This window comes from Anopheles merus, chromosome 2L (assembly GCF_017562075.2).
Source record: "Anopheles merus strain MAF chromosome 2L, AmerM5.1, whole genome shotgun sequence".
In the NCBI taxonomy this organism is placed as follows: Eukaryota; Metazoa; Arthropoda; class Insecta; order Diptera; family Culicidae; genus Anopheles; species Anopheles merus.
Window position 1 is genome coordinate 28,994,731 of NC_054083.1, and position 25,918 is coordinate 29,020,648.

A 25,918-nucleotide genomic window follows, 5' to 3' on the forward strand; every position below is an offset into this window, starting at 1 on the left:
TATGTGGAAACTAGTGTTATTGTAGAACTGTTCTTTTTTTCTTACCTTTGTAATGGGATTTATTCCATGTTCGAGCTACCTACTTGTTTCACTTGTTTATTCTTATTATTTATAGTCCTAGCATTTAATGTTTTATTAATTGGATTGCTTGGTTTTCATGCACTTTACTTTGCTTTTTACTACTTATTATTATCTCAATTTAATGCATGCATTTTCTTCTTACGCAAATATAATTTGATGCAATCTATAGAACAACGTCATTTTTAACAACTCTCTCTCTCTCTCTATCTCTGCCTCTCTCTATTTTGCTAACGAGTCTTATCTCCTTCCTTCCGATAGTTTTTAACTATCGCCCCAAACAAACAATACTGCTGTATTTAGTAACGATTTTCTTCTCACTCTTCGCCAAACGGCACACACGTGGCCACAACGCGAATGCAACGTAAGCGAATCCACCAAGGGACCAGAAACTCAACTTACTTCAGCTGTAACTGTAACAAAAGGGTGATCCTCCTCAGTCGACCCTTAACGCGCATCTTCTACTACCTAATCTACTCGAAATCGAACTTTATTTAAAATAAGTCTTCTGTTACACAGGTATTCACTATTCTAAGCAGATTTGCAGAAAGTTTTAAATATGTATAAGACACTACCACACCCACGACGCTCCGTTCGGTCCGGCAAATATCCTTCTAAAAGCCTCTGCCACCGGAAATGGGCATCTTTTTCTCTCTCTCTCTCTCTCTCTCTCTCTCTCTCTCTCTCTCTCTCTCTCTCTCTCTCTCTCTCTCTCTCTCTCTCTCTCTCTCGAGATACTTATTTAAGATACACGATGCCCATCATTTTAGCGGTTTTTTCTGCTTTCTATTGAACAAAAAAAACGAAACCAGATTTAGCGGCTTGTAATCACCACCACAGTAGCAAGCAACTATGGAATTTGTTATTCGTTGTTCGAGATAAAGCCTTACAATCATTGGTCAACCAGGGTATTGAGTTTTCTGTGAATTTCTGGATGTGTGTGTATTTGTGTATCGGTCTGTTTGTTGAAATGTGAGTCCTGAGAAAAATTACGAATGTTTTTTTTCCTTTCTCTACCTACAATTATGTATCCGTTAATTTGCTGCTCAACTCGCCCCTAAATTGTGCGGGAGGGAACGGGCTTCCTATCGCTAGATTTTTTGGGTTTTTTTTATGACATTTTGGGATAAAGTGTTAACGAGAGCTGAGGGGGCTAAGGGCAATAACCATGCAGCGCCGCCGCAGCATTCTGCTTTCTAATTTGTTTATTATTGTATGCGCTAGCCCCATCGTCTCTATCACATGCGGTTTTATGTATGCTTTGCCAATTGCTGCGACACTGTGTTCCGGTGGCCGGTTTGTCGCCAAGCTTACGTATTAGCACCAGCGGCTTTCTGAAAGCGGAAACTTCGGCTGGACGTATTAATTAACTGTGCCTACAGAGAAAACAAACTAAAAAAAGCCATGGTCTGGCCTTTTTTGTCTGGATGATTTAGCTCCCGAATCGTATCGCAAGTTTGTGCGCAACTAGTAGCGTACCATTACGGCTTTCGTTTGCGTAGTGCCTGTTCACGGTGCGCAACGCTATGCAGCAGTAGAAGTGGTCGAGAAGTAACGCTCGCCTGAAATGCCGACAAGCAAAGACGAGACGTTTCCGTTTTGCATCGGAACTGCACGGCATTAGCGAGAAAGGCATACCCGCCCAGTGCCGAGCGGATGTGTCAGGAGCACAGCAACACCCAATGCAACACCACACCGTAAGTGCAGCAACTCTGCCACTTTAAAAGGGGATGGACTTTTTCCTTATCGCGCTGGCGGCACCGAGGGCCGATTTGTTCGTCGGCGAGCCCGGTACGGACGTGGACGCGGTCAGGTTGTGCTCCATCATCAGCTGTGCCGTGCGGTAAAACTCATTGTCCGGATCGAACAGGGCGGCCGAGAAGTACTGGCTGAAGAGCCGCCCCATGTACTGGTCCTTGTTGGCGGGCCACCATCCCTCCAGGAAGCCGATGTGGCCGCCGCGCGCCGTAATCAGGATGGCGACGTGGGACGAGCCGGCTGCCGCCTTGATCGGGATCGCATCGAGCGGCTGGAACGGATCGTCCGCCGCACTCAGACACAGCAAAGGCACTTTGATCTGGTGTAGTTTGTTGTGAAGCGTGGCGTCCGTGTAGTAGCTGTCCACATCCTTGTAGCCGAAGTGTTTCGAGGTGAACGCCGAGTCGAACTGTTTGATCGTTTTGCTCTGGGAGTGGGACATTGCAAAACAGGGTTGTAAATTGTGGGGAAAAAACTATTCGAATATGGTGAAGTTATACACCGATACAACGTACCTGAAGCACTTGGTTCATGTCCCATTCGAACTCTTCGCCACGCAGTATGTCGTACTTGCTCACTGTTCGGCACAGGCTCGAGGCAAGATGCCGGCCAAGAAGATTGTTCAGTATCGGTTGCTCAATGCTGGCACAACCTACGAAGAGCAAGGAAGAAAAAAAAGAAGTAAATTCATATTAATAACAGAGTAAAGTAAAATGTTTTAATTGCCACCTTTTTGCGGAACGTTCTGGAACGTTAATCCCGTTCGCTTAGCTGTTCGTGCCTCACCGCTACAACACGTGGGACCCAACCGCACATGACGCCGCTGATAAATCGCTCAGCCGTCGGCACAACATTTGGCACTGATAAGACCCCGAACTCCCAGACGCCCTTGAGATTAATGGTTAGTCAAAATTAATCACAGCGCAATGTTGTGCTTCATTCTTCCTCGCTTTCCCGGATCTTGCTTCCTTGCTCGTTACTGTTCACATCGAGCCACATCCGGGTTGGCAGTGAAACGACTAACCAGCGCCTTCTCCATGTAGCGGCACAAATCGATACAATTCAAATCAACCACACCACCCTCCCCGAGGGCCAACGTCATCTGCAACTGTCACCCCGCGACCCGCGATGTCAAAGCGATGTACAAAATTATTGATAAGCCCCGCCTACCTTTGTGTACGTCCCACGGTACGGAGATAATTTTGGCCGCGGTCAGGATCGATTTTGCCTCGTCGCTGTGGCGCGCCAGATAGTTGCCGAGTATTAGGCCACCCATCGAGATGCCGGTCGCACCGATGCGGACGTGCGGGTTCGACTGCTTCACGTGCTTCACCACCTCGGACAGATCCTCGCAGTTGGAGGCACAGTAGAGGCGCGGCGTCTTGAGTGCGACACCGCCCAGCCCCCGGTTGGTGAACACGACCGTCCGGATGCCGATGCGGTTGGCAGCCGTTACCAGGCACTTGATGTACTCGGCCTGCGATTCTCCGGTCAACCCCGGCAGGATGATGATGACCGGCGATTCGGGATCGCAACCCGTCTCTAGCCAGTCGAGCGCTACCTCGCCACCATCCTTCAGGGTGAACACTTCCCGCCTATACTCGACCAGCGGCATGATGTTCGAGCGGATGATGCTAGCGAACACGGTCTGTGCGCGGCTTTCCACGCACCAGAACGTGGGCCAGAATTTGTTCTCCAGCGTGGGGATGTGTTTGCGCAGGTACTTCTTGAACGGTCCGTTCGAGACGGCAAGAATTGGGCGCTAAGGAAGGAAGGGCGGTGTTTGAATAACAATTACAATAGCAAGGTGTTTCGAAGTACGGTGTGCTTGAACAACTATACATACCTTGACCACTTCCATCAAGTAGTAGATGAGATAGCCTACTAGGACTATCGCCACCAGATGCCATCGGGGCAGATTGGTTAGGTAAGTGTACAGGAAGGACAACATTGTTGGGCAACCGAAACTCCAGTCGTGCTGATATATTCTGATGCCTTTACCTCTTTTCCTTCTAGCTAGGGTGTAGTGTTTTCTGGAATAGAGAAATTAAAATTTACTGGTTAGATAGACGCGTTTTGAGGCAGATTGAATCATAGATAGTCACTGAAGATGGCAGAAATTCGGAGTCAACTCCGATCTGACTCTGAAAACTTCGGAACCATCTCCGGAAGGTAGGCCCGACCAACATTTTTTTGGAGTCGTCCGGAGTCGTAGTTGGAGTCATCCAGAGTAGGACTCGTCCGGAGACGTCCAGAGTCGTAGTCGTCTGGAGTCATAGACGTCCAGAGTCGAAATCGGCCGGAATTGGAGTCGATGGGATTAGATCAAAATCAGCCAGAATCGAACGGAGTTGACGGGACTGTCGGAGCCGAAGACGGCCGTTGCTAGGACCCTGTCGCAAAGCATTGCTGCCGTCGCTACGCCGGGCCGGGCGACGCCGGGCGGTATTAGAAGTTCCGAGTTTTACCAGAGCTTCGACTAACAATAACCGAAGTCAAAACGGAGTTGTCGGTGCACTCTAGAGAGCACATAACTAAAACTGGAGTCGTTGTAAGCTTGTCCTACAACGGACTTCAAGGTATGAAAATGTCACAACCTCACAAACCGTTCGAACATTTCTTCCTCGATTTTGCAAGTAGACCCCAGAGGCCCAGAGCCGACAGGCCAGTGTGGCAAAGAACTGAAATAGGCCTAAACATTTTTCCAACCGGCACCAACAACATACCAACCAACTTTCCACAGCCACCATCGCACGCGCGTGTTCAACTATGGAGGTCATACACACACACACTGCACGAAAACCGCAGCCCCGGCCGTTCTCGACGAGTCTGAAGCGCTTGGCAGTTCAATGTTCTGCATCTAGTGCACAACACCGCACACACCGCGCTTTGCACCGATTGCATGCGCAAACGAATGCACCCGATTGGCACAAGTGCAGCCAGTTAGCATAAGGAGAAACGCAACATCGTTCGAGGGCAACAACAAGGCTCGATCGATAAAGCGCGCTCTGGCAATCGTGAATCGATCAAATATATGAAGGTAACATCCAGTGTCCAGTGTCCTTTTTGGAGGGTGAATTATTTTGTGTACGCTCCCTCCGGTTGAAGCAACAATGCCGACGAATTTCCAAAGAAATCATTTGTTGCTCCACGCGGGCGCGTAATGAAATGGAAAATTCGGCTTAATCCGGAAAACAAATCAAACAGTTTGGGGCGTGAATGGACGGAAGTTCTAATGTTTCTCTTTTCCAATGGTTTTTTCTAGCTCTTTCATGCAGGTGCGGGGGAATTAACTAAACTTCTCCGATCCTTTTGCTGTGTGTGCGGCCTCCTGCTGAGTGATATCTGACCACACGATAAGGAGCCCAATTCGTCGACATTAAACGCCATCATGCCATGCGACGCGAGTTCCTTCTCAACGTCCCCGTGGAGAAAATCAATATGTAAAGGTCAGTGGACGCCATCAGCAAGGGGAAAGGTAGGCCTTGGGTTTTTGGTTTCGGAACAATCGAACCACAGTGGCACTGCGTGCCGGAAAGAGCATTTTTTTAGAAGATGGGGTTTTGATATAGAAGAAAAATCAAAGTAGCCACAGTAAAAATCAAAGCCATGGGAATTTTTCTCGCTTTTAGGGTAGCGGAGTAACAATTTGAGTTCTAAAATGGTTCTACACACTTTGTCTGCTTTAGTAGTTGTTGCTTAAGAGTGCTTAGTGCCAACCAGCGAACGCAAACTATTGGACCCAACCCGGTGTTTTGCGCCAACCACAAACGATCTTTGCCCTCTCGACGACGGCGGCGTCGACGGTAGGGGGACCACTCAGACGAGTCGAGAACAATATATTACACTCGCAGAAAAAAAAAAAAACGCACCCGCCACCAATCCGCTTGATAATCCTATAAATACAAAAGCCACCATCAAACAATCTTTCATCCATTCGCACCACGGGCGGACCACTTAAGCCGAGCGAACTCGGGAAAAATTGGGGAAAGGGTACCGCGCACACGAGGTTGCTGTTTTTGCGCAAAATGCACGCGACAATCACGTTTCGCGTGTTTGCTCTGCCCACACTCTCGGCACACAGTCCCCCCTCTCTAACGCACACAAACTCTCGCTCTCTCTCTGTCTGTCTCTCACCAATGTTCTCTACCATCTGTGCACGAGTTGTACGCACGATCGAAAGCTCTAGATGCCGCCGGGGCGCGATCACACACAACGCCATATGTTTGCGGTGCTGATTTTGATCCGTCTTGTGCAAATAAGCCGAAAATGTTTAAGGCCACCTTTACCGTCAAGCGCTATGCGTAGTACGCACGGAACGGAACCTACGTCGAGATTACACTGTTATCGGAGTTTGTGCTGGCGGAGTGTGCACTAGCGTCACTGATAAAGGGCAGTAAGTACAGCACGCAGACGGCCGCCGGGAAGGTTAAGCGCACATTATTCATCATGCCATTGTGATCGTTTGTCCCATGTTTCGTGTGTCATTTTTTTTTTTGCGGCTGCTCTTATCATTACGGATCGGTTGTTGTGTCGGGCCACTTCCGCAACTGTGCTGCGCTCACGTTTTGCAAAGCGAATTCTCTATCCAAATGGCACATCATTAAATTAACCCATTGAAACAACCATACTGTCCGCGCACCACACCGCGTCAGATGACTGTTGTAGCCCATATGAGATCACTCACCCACCAATCACCAACCAACAACACCACCTTCACTGAACGCACTGTTTTAACCTAAACAAAACGACCGGACAGCACACGCCGTGCGCGCTCGCTCTTCTACGACGGTATGGCAGCCCTAGCTACGCCGGCGGATTCGCGCACCGTACTGACGAAGAGTGCGCGAAGCTCGCGCGACTTAATACTCTCGCGCACCGCGAGCGCATCCGACTCGCGCACAACCATGACGTAAGAAGGGACCGGGGTAGGCCTCACCGGTAGCGGCTCATCGATGCGCAAGACATCGACAGTGGTGTGCGACCCGGTGGTGGGCGTTTGATGCTTCATGCTCACATGTTCACTACCACTTCCCACTACTTATCACCTTGCGGAGAACGGATCGTACTCTTTTTTTACTATGCGTGCATCGGGACGGACGGGTTTGACAGCATATCGCATATTCCTTGCAAAAGCCGGGCGTGATCGGCTTTGCGTGCGGGATTATCTCGTGACCGCGGGGGGATTTGGGGTCGTTGCGAATGGATTCGCGGTAGCAACAATCACGCAAGGATTGAGGGTGGTTCTAGGCCGGGCGGTGGTGGTGGGGTGTGGAGCAAAGTTTAGTGGATTAATTGTCGGTTTCAGATTGATTGAGGCTTGGACGGACTACTACTACTTTGTGTGCATTGCGGGGAACGATGTGATTTCTGGTTTTAACCGTCATACCCTTGCTAAAGGATAATGCATTATTGAGGTTTATTTTAAATATTGCTCGATGTTGCAACCATTGTAGCTGATAATTTGCTAAGATTTTAACCACTATTCAATGGAACTGCTGAAAAAAAAATCATTCAATCCAATGAGAAAGAGACGTTGGAGCGGCTTGTAACTCATTCCTAGGCTTCAAGGTAAAGGAACATTGACATCGCATCTTCTTTAATGATGATTGAAATCGATAGGTATTCTATCACAAAGATTCAGTAAAAAGCCATCAATGTTGAAAAGAATGCATAAAAGATCCCATAAGCAATTTAAATTTAACTCCAAAATGTTGCATATTCAAGATTAATTCGTTATCTCACTGTACAAATTCTCAAATACATTGCCCGGTAAAGGTTCAGGATCAGTTCCAGAACCGGTATGGGAATTAATTTCAGGATTGCCATAAGTTTATGATCAGTTGCCCGTAGTGCATAGACCATGTACAAGGAATGTAAGGGTTTTGGGATCTATTCCTGGATCACTATGATGTCAGGATATAATACAGCATCTGTACGATGCTTCCAAGTACAGTCTTTCCCCGAGTTACGCGAATAATGCGTTCCGGAGACATTCGCGCAACTCGGATTTTCACCGAAGTCGAATATCTCGCTTTACATCCAAAATATACTTGATAAATTGTAATTTTGGAATTTAATTTTATGCGCTGAACTGGCAAAATTGCATTTTGCATGATGTAAATTTTTTAAATTCGCGTAACTCGGTTAAAGACTGTACATTAGAGACATTTTTTATGATAACCTAAATTGTCGTATGGGTTTTCCAAGCATTTTGGAAACACTTTATATGTGTCCAAGTACATAGGAGACACTAGTATGACGACCGATTCAGGATCAGTTCTAAGATCGGGTTGGGTTATGTGTAAGTTCTTGGATCTAGATGAGTTCAGGATCAACACATGGCCAAGCATGGATTATGTAAAAGTTCGTTATGGTTCCGTGATCACTTCCAGATCCAGTATGGATTCTGGATCACTATCAGGATTCTGGTGGATATGGGTTCTGTATAAGTTCCACGATCCTTACGTGCTTGAGATCAATTCGAGGTCCCGATAAGGGCTTTGGGAAATCTCTTTACGCGTACCCCAGAGATAGTATATACCTCGCATCTCAATGGACTCATCTTTCGAGTGAGTTTCTATTTCTATTTTATGTACTAAGCTTTTTATACTAAACTTCTTAAAAGCTTTAAGATAGACACAAAAATATGTTAAAATATAATATTATTGGAATTATTGTATTAAAAACTGACTCATGGGCTTGCACATTTAACATATTGATTGATTGAAATATTGAAATTGATGTAGCATACTCATCATTTCTGATAAATTTCCGTCTCTTCTTATGTGCCTTATGCAAATACAGAGATTGTGGCTTCGATGCAACTTAATAAATAATAATGCTTCTTTCTACCAGCGGAAGAAATGTGTTATTAATCTATCTTTATCATACTTCATTCTCATTCGCTCTCATCTATAAAACAACATAGCTAGAGCATTGTGTAACACATGTGTTCGCTCAAGAGAAAGTTCTTTTTGGGTTTCAAAAATTCGCCCAAAAACCGCGTTTCGTTTGTTGGCATACACTTTGGTAGTGCAAACCGAAACCACGCAAAGGCCCAAGCAAAGTGCTGTTTTCCATTTCAAAGGACCAATAAGCTCCTCATACCATGGATGGTAACAACAACAACACCCAGTACAAGCAAGCAAGCGAGTGAAAAATTAATAATTGATAGCAACTATCCGGCCTTCCGAGCCAGTGTATGAACATACACCTCAAGTGCAATTGTGATGTGTTTCTCCCCGTTTTATTCCTTTTTGTCCAATGAATATACAAATAAGGAAAGAAACATACAAAAACCTCTCACAGGATGCTTCGGTGTTTGGAGTGCTTGAGGTGGCTTTCACTCCTTTCCATTTCCATTACTTGTCTTTGTTGCTGTGCTGTGGGGAACAAATCTTTTGCAAACGAACGTGCGAATATTTAAACTCCACATTAGCCCAGCAAATTGGTACAAATCTACAACACAGATTGACAAACGCTGGGCTGGCGCATCGGGACCATTAAAAGTGTGTCCATGAGTAGTTTATTTAGACATCCCAAAACATCCGCATTGCCAACTCGGTGATAAGAAGCGGTCACACAGAGCGGTCGTCAGCCTATCAGAGCAGATTGGGAATGGTTTTGCAATTCAATTCAACGCTTTTTTCATGTGCGAAGAGGCATGTGCGCCACATAAACCAAAACGTGGCAATCACGTGTCCAGCGTGCCGCCGCTGTGCCGTTTGCCCAAGTGAAGAGACGAATAAAAAACGAAATTTCTCATCCATTAAAAACCCGCCTTGCCTCCTGGCCCAAGGATGTATCGTAGAGTATGTGTATGTGTGTAAGTGTGTAAGTGTGTATCCTTTTGAAACACTGAAAACATAGGTAGGCCTGCACCGTTGTTCTTTCAATTGTCCTTTAGCCTTCCGAAGCGCTTTCGACCGGTACAAGGTACGGCACAGACCGAAGAGGACGACGTTTGAATGGCCAGCGTGTGCCCGTGTGTGTGTGTTTCTATTGAGTGGAGTGGTGTTCGCAATTTTTGCCAGGTGTGATTTATGCCACCGTGTGACGCCTACACACCACACCGGGACCGACCCGAGCGCGTTGGCAAAAACACACTCGCAAAAAGTGCTGAAGCGCCTTGTCCGTAGAAGATGAACAATGTTCGACCGCTTGTTTGCTGTTATTGGGTGCACTTTCATCACAGCTGTCCTTTCATTCCCGTCCTTCCCTGGGCAATGGTCCTGCAGTAAATAGCTGCATCCCCTCTCCCTTTTGTGAGATGCGCCAATAACAAAAAGGATTTTATTTGTTTGTAATTCTTCCCTTGCGCTGGAAAATTCCATATTGCAGTTTTCTGGTTGTTGTTTTTGGTGTCTCACACATACCTGCTGCCTGTGATTCCTGTCCTCGGGCGATCGGTTAACTTCCATCCAAGACACGCGTTCCGTCGCCGCCGTCGTTGCGCACCGTTTTTGCACCGTAATTTACACGGACCACCACATCAAAAGCCCACCGAAACCGAAACAAAATCAATCAGCACCAGAAAAGCGCCCGTATACACATTCACACACTGCTGGAAATGAGACAGCTTCTTCTTCCTTTTCCCATTTGGTCCCCGGAGCGCATCCGATGCGGATAAAACGCGATGTAACACAGCAGAGCGTTGTGGCAAACGTGATACAACCGACTGACAAAAACGCGCCCGCTCACACACACACACACACACAAACACGAGGGAGCTTGCCACTCTTGGGCTACCGATTGGACCCACCACCGGTCATTAACCTAAAACCACACACGTCCACGGAACCGCAGCGCCCCAAACCTTTCAAAAAGGACGACACGGACACCTTCCCGCGGTTCGCTGGATGGTTATTTTAGGACCAAAAGAAAACTTGCCCTGCCTGCCACCCCCGTAGAAGCGTTCACTTTTGGCCGCCCCCTCCCGCTCCCCACGCCCCGTTGTCGAAGGAAGGAACGAAAAAAAGGTTAGTCCCTTCCAGTCCAACAGTAAAGGGCTGGTGAGCAGCTGAGCGTGCGATGCTAGACTGGTTGGTACCAGCAGGACGAACGTACCTCGAACACCGGCTCCGGTATTACCGGATGGGGTTAAAAACGGTGGCCAACTAGGCACAAACTCCGCACACCGAAAAAAGCTCGCTCTCTCTCTCTCGCTCTCTCGACACTTTTGTGTACAGTACGGAGGGAGGCAAAGGTGGAGAGGTTGAAACGTAACCAAAATTCCGGCTGCCGCATTGCTGATCGAGCGCGCAAGGTACGGTGGCGGAAAATCTATGCGCCAACCGTTTCTAAAGCGTGGAACACAACAGTGGTGACAGGGAAAACTCTTCTCGCCACACATGTGTACGGCTACGGATAGCAGTAGAGCTAACAAAAAGAGAGAGAGAGAGCGAGAGAGATCGGTACATGTGCACCTTGTTGTTGTTGTTGGCGAGAGAGCATTTTCCCGAATGGAATTTTCGCTTGGAAAAATGAAACATTTAGCGCTGGTCTGTTGTGGGCACACTGTGGGAGCGTTTTTCGCCACATGGGAGAGAGTGAAAATCAATCCCAAACACCACTCACACATATGTGGGGAGGATGAGAGAGAAGGAGAGAAGCTTTTCATGAATGGAAAACCACGTGGTGTTCTAATGAATTTCTTTCTGTTGTGGCCCCCGCTGTGCGGAGACACATTACTTTTCCCCAGGGAAGCACACTCACCGTAAGGATGTGTGTGTATGTGTGTATGTTGTGTCCATGTAAGGGACGGTAGTCTCTACTGGGTGAATATAGTTGTATCGGGGAGAGATGGTTTTGTCGCTCAACTTGCTTCTAGAGATCAGAGATGTCAAACTGATGTCTTTTGGTTTGGGCCGCGACCGCTTGTGCCAAAATTTATTTGTAGAAGCATTAATCAGTCAGTCAATTCCGGACTCCTGAAATGTGAGGAGATGTTACAAACGAGTTCAAGCTTTCCATCAAGTATCCTACACTAAGACCAATGTGATTAGATAAACTACAGGTGAGCTTATGACTATGATGACTCTCGCCATAATGAATGAAGATTTTTCGAATGGAGATTAGCAGAAAGGGAATAGCGGGTACTAAGGACTTGTATGACACCACCTTGCCACTCCTCTGTAAAATGAAAATCTGAACTGCACTGAACGACCTGTTTATGGACTTTAGACGGCATCAAAATTAAGAATTTGCTACTTCAATTCCAGCTCAAAAATATTGATAATAAAAATGACACCAATATCAACCATACTTTACAACACTTACTGCACTGTATTCGAACCAACGCGTTAGTCATGGCCAGTTTTTGCACATTATTTTTGCGTACTGAATCTTGTTCTTTCTTCTTTCTTATCCGGCGCTAGAATCGCTACAACCGGTCTTGGCCTGTCTCAGGAGTGTCCGAAACCGCTCACGGTCTCGCGCCTTCGTCTGTCAGTCCGTTATCCCGGCCTTAATGGCGGACGTCTCCACGCCATCTTGCCACCTCAATTTGGGCCTACCACGCCCCCTCTGTCGTTGTGGACGACCTAAAAAGACTTTACGGGATGGGTCGTCAGTTTCCATGCGTACATCATGGCCAGCCCACCGGAGCCTGACGACAGTGAGGTCACCGTACATCTCGTATAGCTCGTCATTATAACGGCTCCTCCATTGTCCTTCCACACATACGGGGCCAAGTATCCTTCTGAGCATCTTCCTCTCGAACACGGCTAAGAAGGTTTCGTCAGATTTGGACAGTGTCCATGCCTCAGAGGCGTATGTGAGTACCGGTACTATATAGGTACTATATAGTCCCAGCTTTGTCCGTCGCGACAGGTTCTTTGAGGTGAACTGATTTTTCAGTGTCTGTTGAATGATCGGTTGGCAGCCAGCATCCTTGGGCGCATTTCAGCTTCCATGCTATTGTCGTTGTTAGACTGAATCTTGTTAGTGGTCATAAAAATGTTACAAATATCGGAGGCCTATGACCAGTTGAATTGAATGAGTTTGACATCGCTGTTCTATACGAATTTAACTAAATTTTTGATTGTTTACACCTCTAAAATATGATAGAGTATAAGTTTTGTTGAACATTAATGTATATAAAACCTTTATTGTTATTATCAGTATTATTTATATTATTATTAATATGTGGTAGATTCATCAAAAGGATGCACCCATTCCATTTAAGCGTTGTATACGTGCTTCTCGGGACATTACAATACTATTAATGCTATACAATCGTTACAATTTAATTGTATCCCAAACTCCACACACGACTTGTAGTTCTTGCGTGAAGTTAAGAACACAGTTTTGTCAAAAGTGTGTGTGTGTGTTTTCCAATTCTTTTCTCCTCTGCAGTCGTGAATCAACACAACTTGCGTCACCACACACACGAGGGGGAGTTGATTAGCCGAATCAGTGTACCGATTGCTTTTGTGGAAAGATAACTTCAGTCCTAACATATGCTAAGACAAGACGTGAAATAAGACACATATAGCGCCGCGGGCTCTACAAATGATTTCGATGAGAGACAATTACGAGATAGTATAATGTTTAGATTAAAGAAATGATTTAAAATAAACTTATAGATGCGCATTCTTTTCGTCTAAAATACCCTTAAACAAAGCTCAATCTATGGGGAAATGCGTCTCCACGTCCTATTGCTACCTTCTCTATTGCATCGCCTTCCGAACGGATGTCTCAAAATGTTTACGTTTGTCAAGTCAAGCGAAGAAAATCATTTTAAAATAGAAACAGTACCCCCATCATGAAAACCGATGGGATGGTCGAGAGAATTACTAGTACGTGCTAACCCACTTCCGCAATCATACTTAATTAACTTCATCACACAACATATTTGCCTCGCTGATACACATCCACACACACGACGGTACACGCATACCAGATGCGGTGTCCCTTCTGTCCAAGGCATGGCTCGCGCACAGCACACACACTCTCTCTCTCTCTATTTGCCTATCGTTGGGATCTTCTTCCCCACACGCGTTGTTGGTGTGTGCTCAGAAATCCGCATCGAGCGTAAACACGTTGTCCAGCCGGTTGGCCATCACGCCCCACTTCTGGTACTCGCCAACCTTCTTCTCGAAGAAGTTCGTCTTGCCCTCGAGCGAGATGAACTCCATGAAGCTGAACGGGTTCTTTGTGTGGTAGATCTGTTCGGGGAAACAAAATCATACAATTATAAAACTTTTTTAAAAGAATCCTCCTTCCTCCCATGCTCTCCCCTTACCTTCTCACAGCCCAGCTCGAGCAGCAAGCGATCGGCCACAAACTCAATGTACTGCGACATCAGATCACAGTTCATGCCGAGCATATCCACCGGCAGTGCCTTCGTCAGGAACTCCTGCTCGATCAGCACCGCATCGCGGATGATCTCCGTCACGCGCTCCTTCGACGGCTTCTGCACCAGATACTTGAACATCAGGCAGGCAAAGTCGCAGTGCAGCCCTTCGTCGCGCGAGATCAGCTCGTTCGAGAAGGTGAGTCCCGGCATCAGGCCACGCTTCTTCAGCCAGAAGATCGCGGCGAAGCTACCGCTGAAGAAGATACCCTCAACCGCAGCGAATGCCACGACCCGCTCGCCAAAGTTGGCCTTCTTGCTCGAGATCCAGTTCAGCGCCCAGTCCGCCTTCCTCTTCACGCACGGCAGCGTTTCGATGGCATTGAACAGGAACTCTCTGCAGAGTGAGAGGCAAACGAGTTTTAGCAGTCATATATATGAGCTACAGTCGTCAAACTATTTCTCGCTACACGCGCACACAGTGCATGTGTCAAACACCTACCTCTCTTTCGAGTCGCGGATGTACGTGTCGATCAGCAGCGAGTACATCTCGCTGTGCACATTTTCCATCGCAATCTGGAAGCCGTAGAAGCAGCGCGCTTCCGTAACCTGCACCTCCTGGCTGAAGCGTTCCACCAGATTCTCGTTCACGATACCGTCGGACGCGGCAAAGAAGGCCAGCACGTGGGAGATGAAGTGGCGTTCGCTCGGTTTCAGCGTCTCCCAGTCCTTCATGTCCTTGGACAGATCAACCTCTTCCACCGTCCAGAAGGAAGCTTCCGCCTGCAGCAAACAAAGGGAACATTTCAATGTGTTGCGCAATTGCTATACACTACCATAGGGCGGGCGCGCTAAACTAAACGCTTACCTTCTTGTACATTTGCCAAATGTCCGGATACTGGATGGGGAAGATCACGAACCGCCGGGGGTTGTCCCTCAGCAGCGGTTCGATCGACGGATCGAACGGTGCCGATTCACGCTTGTGCACCTCGGACAGTTCATTCTTGGCCAGCTCCTTCGGATCGGCTGCGGCATCAGCGTCGCCCGCTGCCACTTTCTTGTCCTCCTCCTCCATCGGGACGGGCGTTTTGGTCGGTGTAGCGTTAGCTCCACTTTCCGTCAGCACTTTGCGAGTGTTCTGTGGGGGGGGGACCGAAAATGGCAAGATTCGAGTAGATGGTTATTAGCGCTTTTTACAGTAAGACGATCCGTCACTCTGCATTACTTCTCGTTTGTTCTTTCAATGCTACTCTTTTTATTGTTCCTCCTCTCAGCGCAATCCACGGGTTCTAACTCGAAGCAGTCGATCTTGATACATTGTTTTGCTTTTATTTACATTTCGCATTTCACCACAGCAGAGACGACTGGCACAAGTGGGCAATGCGCATGTTTGACAGTTCGAACGAACCCTTGACTCCCCCCTTCGTCGTCCCTTTGGAACTCGAGAGGCCGTCCGCTTTGGAACGGCTAAAGAAAGGGTTCATACGTTTATGTTATCCAGGTAGGCCGCAAGCAAGGGATCGTCGCCAACGAGATGAAACAGCTGATTTTAGGCGTAAACAAAACATCCCGCTGGCAGAGAACCTTCTTGAAGGTAAGAAATTGTTCTTATTTCAGCATGAGCATTTCCAAGGCGAATGGGTTTTATAAATTCTTTTTATGCTTATTGTGATTTTTAGATTTTCAGATAAAAAATATAAAAAAGTATAAAATATCTTGAATAATATTTCATAAAAAAATACATTTATTTCGGTGAAATAAGACAGAAAAGAATAAAATATTTCATTCCGAAATCGGTACCAACGCCAGCACACACATAGGCGAAGGCCCTTTCCCTTCCCTATCTTTTTGCAAACAACACACACACGCACATGTCTCAACAGCGCCCAGTCCGAAACCGACGCCGCCGCCAGCCAATACGTGTATTTTCCTGTACATCGCCTTGGGTGGTGTTGTGTAGCCGTTTCCCGCCCGCGTTGGTTGACGCGCGCTTTTGAGTTATCTTCAACGAAGCGATACACGCATTTGGAGGGAAAAATGTGGTGCGTTTTGGAGGGAAAATCAATTGTCAGTGAGGGTGGGAAGAGAACGAATGCGCGCCATTCTACGTGTCATTATTTTTCTCTGTGCAGAATATATAATTTATTCCACCTCGCTTGTGCTGTGAGCCGCAAAATTCATTTGGCGAACCGTAAAAGGGTGATGCCCAGCATCAGCTTCATCTAAACTCTTGCGGTTTTGTTTCTTCGAGTAATGGGATGAAAGGGTCGATATTTTAGAGAATGACAAGAAAACTACAATGAGAAATCACCTCCCAGCTAATGTACCACATGAGTAGCATCATACTTGGCAATTTCTGTGATTTTTCTAGCGACGAAAACATCTAAATTAAGAACCAAAAGTTTTTCAATCTTTTTCAAACAACTATCCCATATTAATTAAACCCCTCTAAACGTAATACGATATTATCAAAATATCTTCTACCACCAATTACACCATCTTGTTGCATCACTTGGGCTAATTCTTACCTTGATGATGGTTTCCATGTTTTCAGCAAAGTTTTCCTTTTCCAAAACCATCTTTACACAAGAAAACAAAACAACTTCCTCGCTGGTTTTATAAAAACGAAGCACCGGCTTTGCAAAGTTAGAGACACTTCACTTGCAAATTTTTTACTCAATACCACGCTTCCTGTTTGTTCAGGTTTACGGGAGCACTTTACTTTTGTCAACTGAACGCGTTCGTTTTCCGTCGGTGTATGAATTGCAAGTGAAGATTGTGAACTGTGCAAACCCACCAAACCGGGCGAATATGGCGCCAAATTTTTCCATCGTCCGTTTTTTTCCGTTGCATTTCGTTTACCACAGTATGCTTCGACGCTAGAATGCAAACGCGAGGGTGTGTCTTTTCATAGTCGTTTTATGCAAAGGCACTGTGTAACCGCAACCCAAGAGACAAATAGGGTGCGCCATCTGGTGGTAAATTGTGTAACATACGAATTTACAATTTGCTTTACGATTTACGGTACGATTTTTACGATCTTGCATTTTGCTTTTTTGAAGTGCTGTCGGACTACAATGTATTATCGCTTTTTTCACTTCAATAACTGACATTTTAACCAAACATCACTCGTTTCCATAAGACATCAAATTTCGAAAAATTGGCAAACATTTCTTCTACATACAGAGGAGGTCCCATGGTACAGTCGTAAACTCGAATGAATTTATAACATGCCCGTCATGGGTTCAAGCCTAGAATCCCCCCGTAGCAAGAATTGACTATCCGGCTGCGTGGTAATGAATTACAGGGGTTATTGGTTGGTTCCCATAATCTTTTGGTCGGTTCCCGTATTTTTTTTTGTGCGTTCTCACTATTTTTTGTCCGTTTCCCAGATTTTTTTTTGTTCAATTGCATTATCGTCCAATCGGACGATACCAATAAATTATGGGAACGAATCAAAAATCAATGGGGTACGATGAATAAATCCGAAGACGAGCCCAAAAACTTATGGCAGCTGGCCAATAAATCATGGGAAACCCTGTAAGTCACGAAAGCCTGTATAGACCGGCTTGTCCGCTTAGGACGTTACGCCAAACAGAAGAAGATCTTCTACATTCATACAATATTTGAACTTATACAACTCATTGCACAAAAAAGCTATAAGCGCGTTGCTTAACTTGCAAAGATCAGTGTCTGTAAACATGTTGCGGTTATATTTTCAGACTTATTGATAATACAGTGCAGGGCTGTGGCTCGTTATTACACATATAGTCTGTTCCTGAGTTACGCGGTTCTCTAAGTTTGATTGATAAAATGTCAAATCAGTGCAATTTGCTTCAAGAATTGTCCAAAGCAGTACAAATGGCTTTTTTGCAAATAAATTAGTGGTTTAACTAAAAGCTAGAAACATCGTAATTTTTTGCATGGTCCGTATCAACTAAAAGATCAAATATTTTATCTTACTGAACTGAAAAAACGTTTTAATTTTATTTTGGCCGAAAACGTGAAATACGACTGACGCGGATATTCGAGCTACGTGGATTCTTCGGGAACGCATAAACCGGGAGCAGATGTTATGTATAATTGGCAACAAATGTCTCACATATTTTTTTTATAAAGTCAAAACAAAAATTTATAATTCATCCCAAGTGCCACAAATCCACTAAACGACCACTAAACGGCTTCTAAACGACTCAAGTTCTCTACCTAAACGGAATATAGAAAGACTTCGTTTAGCAGACGGCAAACGACTCATTCATTCTAAAAATAGCAAAAAAGCTGGTGGCGCTCTCTGTTGGTGGGATACCCCAACCAGTTGAGCTTCATCGCTTGGAGGAGAGCTTTCTCATTTCCTCTGTACTGTTGTATGGTTTCGCATTGAAGTTATGCATCGCTAGAACTAGAACGGCGATACAATTGTTTAATTACTAAACTCCAATGGAAACCACCAGTACTGAAGCAAGTGAGAATTGAGTTATGGTCGTTGGTGTTGATACCCACGTATCTGACCACACGACCATTCACATAGATTTTTGCTTAGAAAGTTATAAGGCTATATAGGTCATGATAAGATGAAACTTGTCGAAACACATTGCAAGAACAGGATAGCAATATAATGATGAGTTGTAATACGCCATCTATTGATCAAACCAATGAAGCTGTGGAGCTTTCATTTTTTTATATGGATATTCAATTTTCCAGTCGTTTAAGCTTAATCTGTGGCGCTTGGGATTCCCTTTAAACTTCACATTGTTTCAAAAAATAATTTCCAAAGAAAAAATATCCTTTTGCCACCTTCGAGATACATTTTTTAAAGTTAAATAAATTATGTTCAATCCTACGATTTCGGATTATGTTTTCTTTCGTGTTTCGGTGTAACTTTTCTAGCATACGATATTTACCGGGTGTTGTTTCTCGTATTGCACAATTAGAAGAGAGGTTTATTTCACGCAATTCACTTATACAGATGTCCCCCGAGATACGACTGTATTTGGGACCGAAAAAAGGTCCCAACGCAAGGCGTAAGTCAAAAAAGTTGTATGTCGAATATCTGTCAATATAAACTTTATAACCCAAGTTGAAGAGTCGAAATCTATGATGACAATTTTTCACTGTCAAAATCAAAATCGTCGTATCTGCGAATCGTCGTAACTCGAGGGGGTCGTAACTCGGGGTACGCCTGTACTTATAAACTAATCGATCGTGCCCGAACGCTCCGAATGAATGATGAATGATCCGAACGAATGATCTTCGTGTTTCGTTAAACACGAATTAACTGGCAGGGCTTCCGTGCCTAAGCCTGAACAAATTAAAATATTTCATAGTTTTCTAATTAGATCACTGCTATGATGAAGGAATCAAACAGCAACAGAAGAAGAAGGATATATTTATACGTGGAACCAGTGCGAGCCTATCGTGCCATTCGTTGACAAGGCATGCATGCAATGCATGTCGTAGTCCACTGGAGAAATTTTATCAAAAAGAAAGGCCTTTTTTAATTTCTATGGGTTTTTAATAAGCGTTTATTTTCTGTACCTATTGTTGATTTTGTTTAGAACATTTAAGTAGTTATTAGATACCGAATACTCAGTTACAGCTTAAAACAATTAAAATTTACATTTCCTACACATCCTATCTGTTTGCCAGCCAGTAAAAAGCCTCTGAATAGTGTAGTGATTCGTAAATGTTGTTGTTTAGCATACAACCGTTTTCTTTATTCAAAATATAATGCTATTTGCTTGCGCATGGTATTATCCTGCACCGATTAGTTAAAATGCTGAAAATAACGACTTGTTTTTCCCCAATACGCAGTTTCTCACATGCGTTCTCACCGAGCGAGCGCATTCACCAACTGTCACCCCATGCGCACTGGGCGCGCACCGCCGACTGGCAGATGTTCAGTCAAAAAGTAGCGGTTCTAAACTCACCGGCGGATTGTAAACGCGCGCTCGAAACGCCCGTCGCCATATTGTTATTTATTTGCAAGCCGTGCAGTTCGTCGCAATTCGGCCCGTCCGGTATTCGGTTGGTGCAGCTGCAAAGGCATGTGTAGAGCGGATTTTCGCCCATCGGTTGTCGCTGTGCGTGCTTGCTAAAGGCGGTTCACATCGTTGCTACACGGGAAGAAGGTGTCGTGCGGTTTGGCTGGACGTGCGACCCGAAAGTGTGGGGGTCCCACAGCTATCTTCGATCTCTGGATGACAGTTTGCACGAAGCCGACGCTGGTGGTTGGAATCATTTGCAAGCTCTAGCGAGAGGTGTCGGGAGCAGAATCCGCGTGTGCAGCGTAGTTTGTGTGATTTTGCTGAAGTAAGATAATCGTTCTCAATACACACTTGCCGTGGAAGTAGCGATTCTTCGAGAATGTCGAACATTGCGCTGGACAAAGACTGCTTCTTCCGGCGGATAAAGCGGCTGTACGCAAACTGGAAGGTAAGGTGGAGGGGGAAGAGGGTGTACCGCCGAACCGCAGATGTCATTTGTGAACACACTTTTTTCTTTCTCGCACAACTTGCGCTTGTTTCGTTGCCGCCCGCCCGGCAGGATCCGGAGTTCAACCATGATGACTCGCTGGCGAAGGTGGACTGCATCATGACGGCGGTCGGTGTGGACGAGGAAACGTTCTACAGCAAGTCGACGTCGCTGCAAACCTGGCTGTTCGGGTACGAGCTAACCGACACGATCAGCCTGTTCTGCGACAATGCGATCCTGTTCCTTACCAGCAAGAAGAAGATTGAGTTTCTCAAACAGATCGAAAAGGATTCCGAGGAGGGTTTGCCGCCGATTCGTTTGCTCGTACGGGACAAGGTAGGTGGGGTAAGCCATCGTTGTGTGTGCAAGTATTGTACGGTTTTGGTTTTCCTCTGCAGAATGACAAAGATAAAGCGAACTACGAGAAGTTGTACGAAGCGATGAAGGCATCGAAAGCCGGCAAAACGGTAGGTGTGTTCACGAAGGACAACTTCCCGGGCGAGTTCTGCGAGAACTGGCGCGCATTCCTGAAGGATAAACACCTGACGAACGTGGACATCAGCGTTCCGATGGGGTACATCATGTGCCCGAAGGAAGACTCGGAGCTGATCACGATCAAGAAGGCGTGTCTCGTGACGATTGACGTGTTCAACAAGTATCTGAAGGATCACATTATGGAAATCATCGATGCGGACAAGGTATATAGGCAATGATTGTTTACCTTTCGTTTTGGCAATGTGTACTTTGATGGCTTACATTGTTTTTTTTTTTTGTTCCCCCGCAACAGAAAGTGAAGCATGTCAAACTGACGGAAGGGGTGGAAGCGGCCCTGACCGATAAGAAGTACGTTACCGGCGTGGACACGAACCAGCTCGACATGTGCTATCCGGCCATCATACAGTCGGGCGGCAACTACAGCCTCAAGTTCAGTGCGTTCAGTGACAAAAACTATCTGCACTTCGGTTCGATCATCTGTGCACTGGGGGCGCGCTACAAGTCGTACTGCTCGAACATCGTGCGCACGTTGCTGGTCAACCCGACCGACACCATCCAGAAGCACTACAACTTTCTGCTCAATCTGGAGGAGGAGCTGCTGAAAAATCTCACCCCCGGCAAGCGCCTGTCGGAGGTGTATGACCTCGGGCTCGAGTACGCCAAAAAGGAGGAACCGAAGCTGGTGGACAAGCTGACGAAAACGTTCGGCTTCGCGACGGGGCTCGAGTTTCGCGAAAACTCCATGACGATCGGACCGAAGTGTGCGGCGGTGCTGAAGAAGGGCATGGTGTTCAGCTTGAACGTGGGACTGGCGGGGCTGGAAAACGCGGAAGCGTCCGATAAGGAGTCGAAGGTGTACGCCCTGTTCATCGGCGACACGGTGCTGGTGACGGACGAATCGCCGGCCGCCGTGTTGACGCAGTCGAAGAAGAAGATCAAGAACATCGGCATCTTCCTGAAGGACGATGACGACGAGGACGAGGAGGAGGAGGAGAAGGACACGGAGCAGACGTCGGAAATATTGGGTCGCAGCGGCAAGCGGTCGACCGTGCTGGAGAGCAAGCTGCGCAACGAGCAAAGCTCGGAGGAGAAGCGCAAGCAGCACCAGAAGGAGCTGGCCATTGCGCTGAACGAGAAGGCGAAGGAGCGGCTGGCCAAGCAGGCCGGCGGGAAGGAGGCGGAAAAGGTGCGCAAATCGACCGTTTCGTACAAGAGCGTCAATCAGATGCCGCGCGAGGCGGAGGTGAAGGAGCTGAAGCTGTACGTCGATCGCAAGTACGAAACGGTCATCATGCCGATCTTTGGCGTGCCGGTCCCGTTCCACATCTCCACGATCAAGAACATCTCCCAGTCGGTGGAGGGCGATTACACCTATCTGCGCATTAACTTCTTCCACCCGGGCGCCACGATGGGCCGGAACGAGTCGGGCATGTATCCGAATCCGGACGCGACGTTCGTGAAGGAGGTTACGTACCGCTCGACCAACACGAAGGAACCGGGCGAGATAGCGGCACCCTCGTCCAACCTGAACACGGCATTCCGGCTGATCAAGGAGGTGCAGAAGCGGTTCAAAACGCGCGAAGCGGAGGAGCGCGAAAAGGAGGATCTGGTGAAGCAGGACACGCTGGTGATGTCGCAGAACAAGGGCAACCCGAAGCTGAAGGATCTGTACATACGGCCGAACATTGTGAGCAAGCGCATGACCGGTTCGCTGGAGGCGCACGTGAACGGCTTCCGGTACACGTCAGTGCGCGGCGACAAGGTGGACATCCTGTACAACAACATCAAGAGCGCCTTCTTCCAGCCGTGCGATGGCGAGATGATAATACTGCTGCACTTCCACCTGAAGCACGCGATCATGTTCGGCAAGAAGAAGCACCTGGATGTGCAGTTCTACACGGAGGTGGGCGAAATAACAACCGATCTCGGCAAGCACCAGCACATGCACGACCGGGACGATCTGGCGGCCGAGCAGGCGGAGCGCGAGCTGCGCCACAAGCTGAAGACGGCGTTCAAGAGCTTCTGCGAGAAGGTGGAAATGATGACGAAGCAGCAGATCGAGTTCGACACACCGTTCCGGGAGCTGGGCTTCCCGGGCGCACCGTTCCGCAGCACAGTATTACTGCAGCCGACGTCCGGCAGTCTGGTGAATCTGACCGAATGGCCGCCGTTCGTGATTACGCTGGAGGACGTGGAGCTGGTACACTTCGAGCGCGTCCAGTTCCATCTGCGCAACTTCGATATGATATTTGTGTTTAAAAACTACCAGCAGAAGATTGCGATGGTCAATGCGATACCGATGAACATGCTCGATCACGTGAAGGAGTGGTTAAAGTAAGTGTTGTGTCAGCACTGGGAAGCATTATAACTTAGTGATGGGAAAATGAAGCTTTCCGGATTCGATTCCGAAATCGGCTCCGGAATAAGTTCCGGAATCAGCCCCGGATTCAGCTCCGGAATCGTAATTGGCTCCGATATCAGAATCGGCTTCGGTATCGGAATTGGAATCGGCTCCGGAATAGGTTCCGGATTTGGTTCCGAAATCAACCCCGGAATCAGCTCCGGAATCGGAATTGGCTCCGATATCAGAATCGGCTTCGAAACGGAGCCGGTTTCGGCATATCCATTAGAATAGGCGTTTCGGTCCAATGATGCTACTTATCGATAGCCATAAATGATCAAAATTTACTTGTTAACGCTTCATTCTCATGGAGATTCCCGGACTGATTTCCCTTCTGAGACTTCTTATTTCAATTCAAAGACTGATTCTCATTCCGGAGCCAATTCCATTTCTGGAGTCAATTTTCATTCCGTTACCGGAGCAAATTGCGATTCCCAGGTGGATTCCCATTCCGGAACCGATTCTGATTTCGGGGCCGATTCCGATTCGACTCCGGAATCGGCTCCAGAGTCAACTCCGGAATCGATTCCAGCATCGGAATCGGTTCCGGAATTGATTTCGAACAAGGAATCTACCAGCTACCACCGCTAATTTCAACTACATCGTTCTTTCGTTCGTTGATTGCAGTTCGTGCGATATTCGCTACTCGGAGGGCATACAGTCGCTGAATTGGGCCAAAATTATGAAAACCATCACGGACGATCCGGAGGGCTTCTTCGACAGTGGCGGCTGGACGTTCCTCGATCCGGAATCGGAGGGCGAGGCCGAGGCAAACAGCGAAACGGAGGACGAAGAGGACGATGCGTACGAACCGACGGATGATGATGATGAGGAGGAATCCGACTCGGAAGACTATTCCGAAGCTTCCGAGGATGATGATAGTGGAAGTGAAGAAGGTATATAAGGCGAACGGGAGGGAAAAGTATGTGAATATGTTACTAACATTTTTTTCAAATTATTGTTTTCTTTTGTAGATCTCGGATCGGATGAAGAGTCCGGTAAGGATTGGTCCGATCTGGAGCGGGAAGCGGCGGAAGAGGATCGAAATCGCGAAAAGGATGATTACGATGATCGCAATTCGTCCAAAAAACGTTCCCATCATAGGTAAGTACGGTGTTTATCAGTTGCTAACAGCAACAGCTTTCATATATGATAGCGCACTGCAGTAACACGCGCGTCCGCCTTACAATGTACATTTAATGCTTCCCAAACACCCTTACTAACGATGCTTACTCTCACGTAAACCCAATCATATATATCTCACCTTCGCATGCTTTCGATCATTTGTTTCGGATTTAAACGCTGGCCGGCGGTGGTGGTGTTGGTAAAAACAAACGCGCACAGGCGAGACCGTGGGGTAGCTTCATCGAAGAAACAACATGAGCATAAACGCAGGTCATTTGAGTAACATTGATTGTATCCAGTTTTTGGAGTTCATTTTCTACCCCTTTCCAGCTAGAGCATTTCATCGAACTTTCGTTTTTGCCTTCAACTGCAAACAATCAAATGAAATTCGTGCTAAAACGTATCCTTTATTTGCTTTTCTCCTTTACACAGCTCCTCCAAGCATAGCAGCAGTCGGGACAAGAATCACAAGGATAAACACAACGACAAGCATCGCAGCAGTGGCAGCAGCAGCAAGCACAACAGCAGCAGCAGCCACAAGCGCTCGAGGGATGACAGTCGCGACGGCAGCCACCATCACAAGAGCAAGAAATCGCGAAAATAAACCCTCTCAGATAGAGAGAGAGCGAGTGTGTGTATACGAGATTCACATTCGGTTTGTACGGTTGTGTGTGTGGTAGGTTTGGTGTCCCAAATCATTCCCACCATACCGGCACATCGCAAGAGGCGCATCCCGCGACCACACGATGGGTGCTGCGATGAGATTAAGTTTTTTCCCCCATTTTCTTATTGGCAACGATACAATTCCACATTATTCGTCCGATCGTTTTACGTGCGAGAAAGCTCTGGGGTAGTTTGGTGAAAATTAGTATTTACATGGCTGGCATACACTGACGGCAAACTTAACTCTCCTAACACCACACATCTGCTGCCTGCACTGCTGTGTTGCTCTCCCTGAGGGGCTGGTGATCCCCGTTCATAAGGCCCGAATAGGTTCGTTTTGTCCATAGTCGGTCATACATGATTGTTCGTCTCAACGATTCCAAGACAGTTGTAAAATGTTCCAAACTACAAATTTCAAACAAGAAAAAAAACCACACAAACTTACAAAAGCAACTGAAAAAAGTGTCCCACAACTGCAACAAAGATCGAATATACATAAACAGTAGAATACACACATAAATGGTAAAAAAACAAAACAAAATATATGTATGTCATCCCTATTTATAGTGTGTCGATGTTACTGTACACTTTTCAGTTTTAATTGTGCCGAAACTGTATTGTAGTAATGA

At 46.7% G+C, this 25,918-nt stretch overlaps 3 protein-coding genes and 1 long non-coding RNA gene across 6 annotated transcripts; 2 read left to right on the forward strand and 2 right to left on the reverse strand.

The window, feature by feature from the left end:
• Positions 1–40: 40 nt before the first annotated feature.
• On the reverse strand, positions 41–3,787 carry LOC121591927 (protein ABHD1). Its single transcript, XM_041913024.1, has 4 exons — positions 3,683–3,787; positions 3,007–3,598; positions 2,352–2,488; positions 41–2,263 (listed from the first exon to the last, which is right to left on the reverse strand). Exons 1-4 carry the CDS (start codon positions 3,785–3,787, stop codon positions 1,799–1,801), a joined length of 1,299 nt encoding a protein of 432 aa, XP_041768958.1. The 3' UTR covers positions 41–1,798.
• A 78-nt stretch (positions 3,788–3,865) lies between these two features.
• Positions 3,866–15,566, forward strand: LOC121591929. Its single transcript, XR_006004598.1, has 3 exons — positions 3,866–4,876; positions 5,102–5,285; positions 15,490–15,566. It is a non-coding gene; the product is annotated as an uncharacterized LOC121591929 (long non-coding RNA).
• On the reverse strand, positions 13,371–16,956 carry LOC121591928 (ribonucleoside-diphosphate reductase subunit M2). 2 transcript variants are annotated; one of them, XM_041913026.1, is made up of 5 exons: positions 16,663–16,956; positions 15,003–15,272; positions 14,637–14,917; positions 14,084–14,531; positions 13,371–14,006 (listed from the first exon to the last, which is right to left on the reverse strand). In XM_041913026.1, exons 1-5 carry the CDS (start codon positions 16,711–16,713, stop codon positions 13,854–13,856), a joined length of 1,203 nt encoding a protein of 400 aa, XP_041768960.1. In that variant the 5' UTR covers positions 16,714–16,956; the 3' UTR covers positions 13,371–13,853. The 2 variants fall into 2 exon arrangements, with proteins under 2 accessions (XP_041768960.1, XP_041768961.1); XM_041913027.1 differs by lacking the exon at positions 16,663–16,956 and adding an exon at positions 15,360–15,508.
• Positions 16,957–20,040: 3,084 nt separating this feature from the next.
• On the forward strand, positions 20,041–25,849 carry LOC121591704 (FACT complex subunit spt16). 2 transcript variants are annotated; one of them, XM_041912532.1, is made up of 8 exons: positions 20,041–20,566; positions 20,678–20,941; positions 21,004–21,303; positions 21,393–23,434; positions 24,129–24,397; positions 24,476–24,605; positions 24,846–24,896; positions 25,059–25,849. In XM_041912532.1, exons 1-8 carry the CDS (start codon positions 20,498–20,500, stop codon positions 25,228–25,230), a joined length of 3,297 nt encoding a protein of 1,098 aa, XP_041768466.1. In that variant the 5' UTR covers positions 20,041–20,497; the 3' UTR covers positions 25,231–25,849. The 2 variants fall into 2 exon arrangements, with proteins under 2 accessions (XP_041768466.1, XP_041768467.1); XM_041912533.1 differs by lacking the exon at positions 24,846–24,896 and having other exon boundaries at positions 20,042–20,566.
• The last annotated feature ends 69 nt before the right edge of the window (positions 25,850–25,918 follow it).

Excerpts from the sequence above, each read along its gene's own strand:
- LOC121591927 (XM_041913024.1), bottom strand. The coding sequence starts at position 3,787 with ATGTTGTCCTTCCTGTACACTTACCTAACCAATCTGCCCCGATGGCAT. Across the intron at positions 3,599-3,682 it reads ACTTGATGGAAGTGGTCAAG|CGCCCAATTCTTGCCGTCTC; the intron begins GTATGTATAGTT and ends TTCCTTCCTTAG. Across the intron at positions 2,264-2,351 it reads ACATGAACCAAGTGCTTCAG|AGCAAAACGATCAAACAGTT; the intron begins GTACGTTGTATC and ends TCCCACTCCCAG.
- LOC121591928 (XM_041913026.1), bottom strand. The coding sequence starts at position 16,713 with ATGGTTTTGGAAAAGGAAAACTTTGCTGAAAACATGGAAACCATCATC. Across the intron at positions 15,273-16,662 it reads ACATGGAAACCATCATCAAG|AACACTCGCAAAGTGCTGAC; the intron begins GTAAGAATTAGC and ends CCCCCCCCACAG. Across the intron at positions 14,918-15,002 it reads TTTGGCAAATGTACAAGAAG|GCGGAAGCTTCCTTCTGGAC; the intron begins GTAAGCGTTTAG and ends TGTTTGCTGCAG.
- LOC121591704 (XM_041912532.1), top strand. The coding sequence starts at position 20,498 with ATGTCGAACATTGCGCTGGACAAAGACTGCTTCTTCCGGCGGATAAAG. Across the intron at positions 21,304-21,392 it reads AAATCATCGATGCGGACAAG|AAAGTGAAGCATGTCAAACT; the intron begins GTATATAGGCAA and ends CCCCCGCAACAG. Across the intron at positions 23,435-24,128 it reads CACGTGAAGGAGTGGTTAAA|TTCGTGCGATATTCGCTACT; the intron begins GTAAGTGTTGTG and ends CGTTGATTGCAG.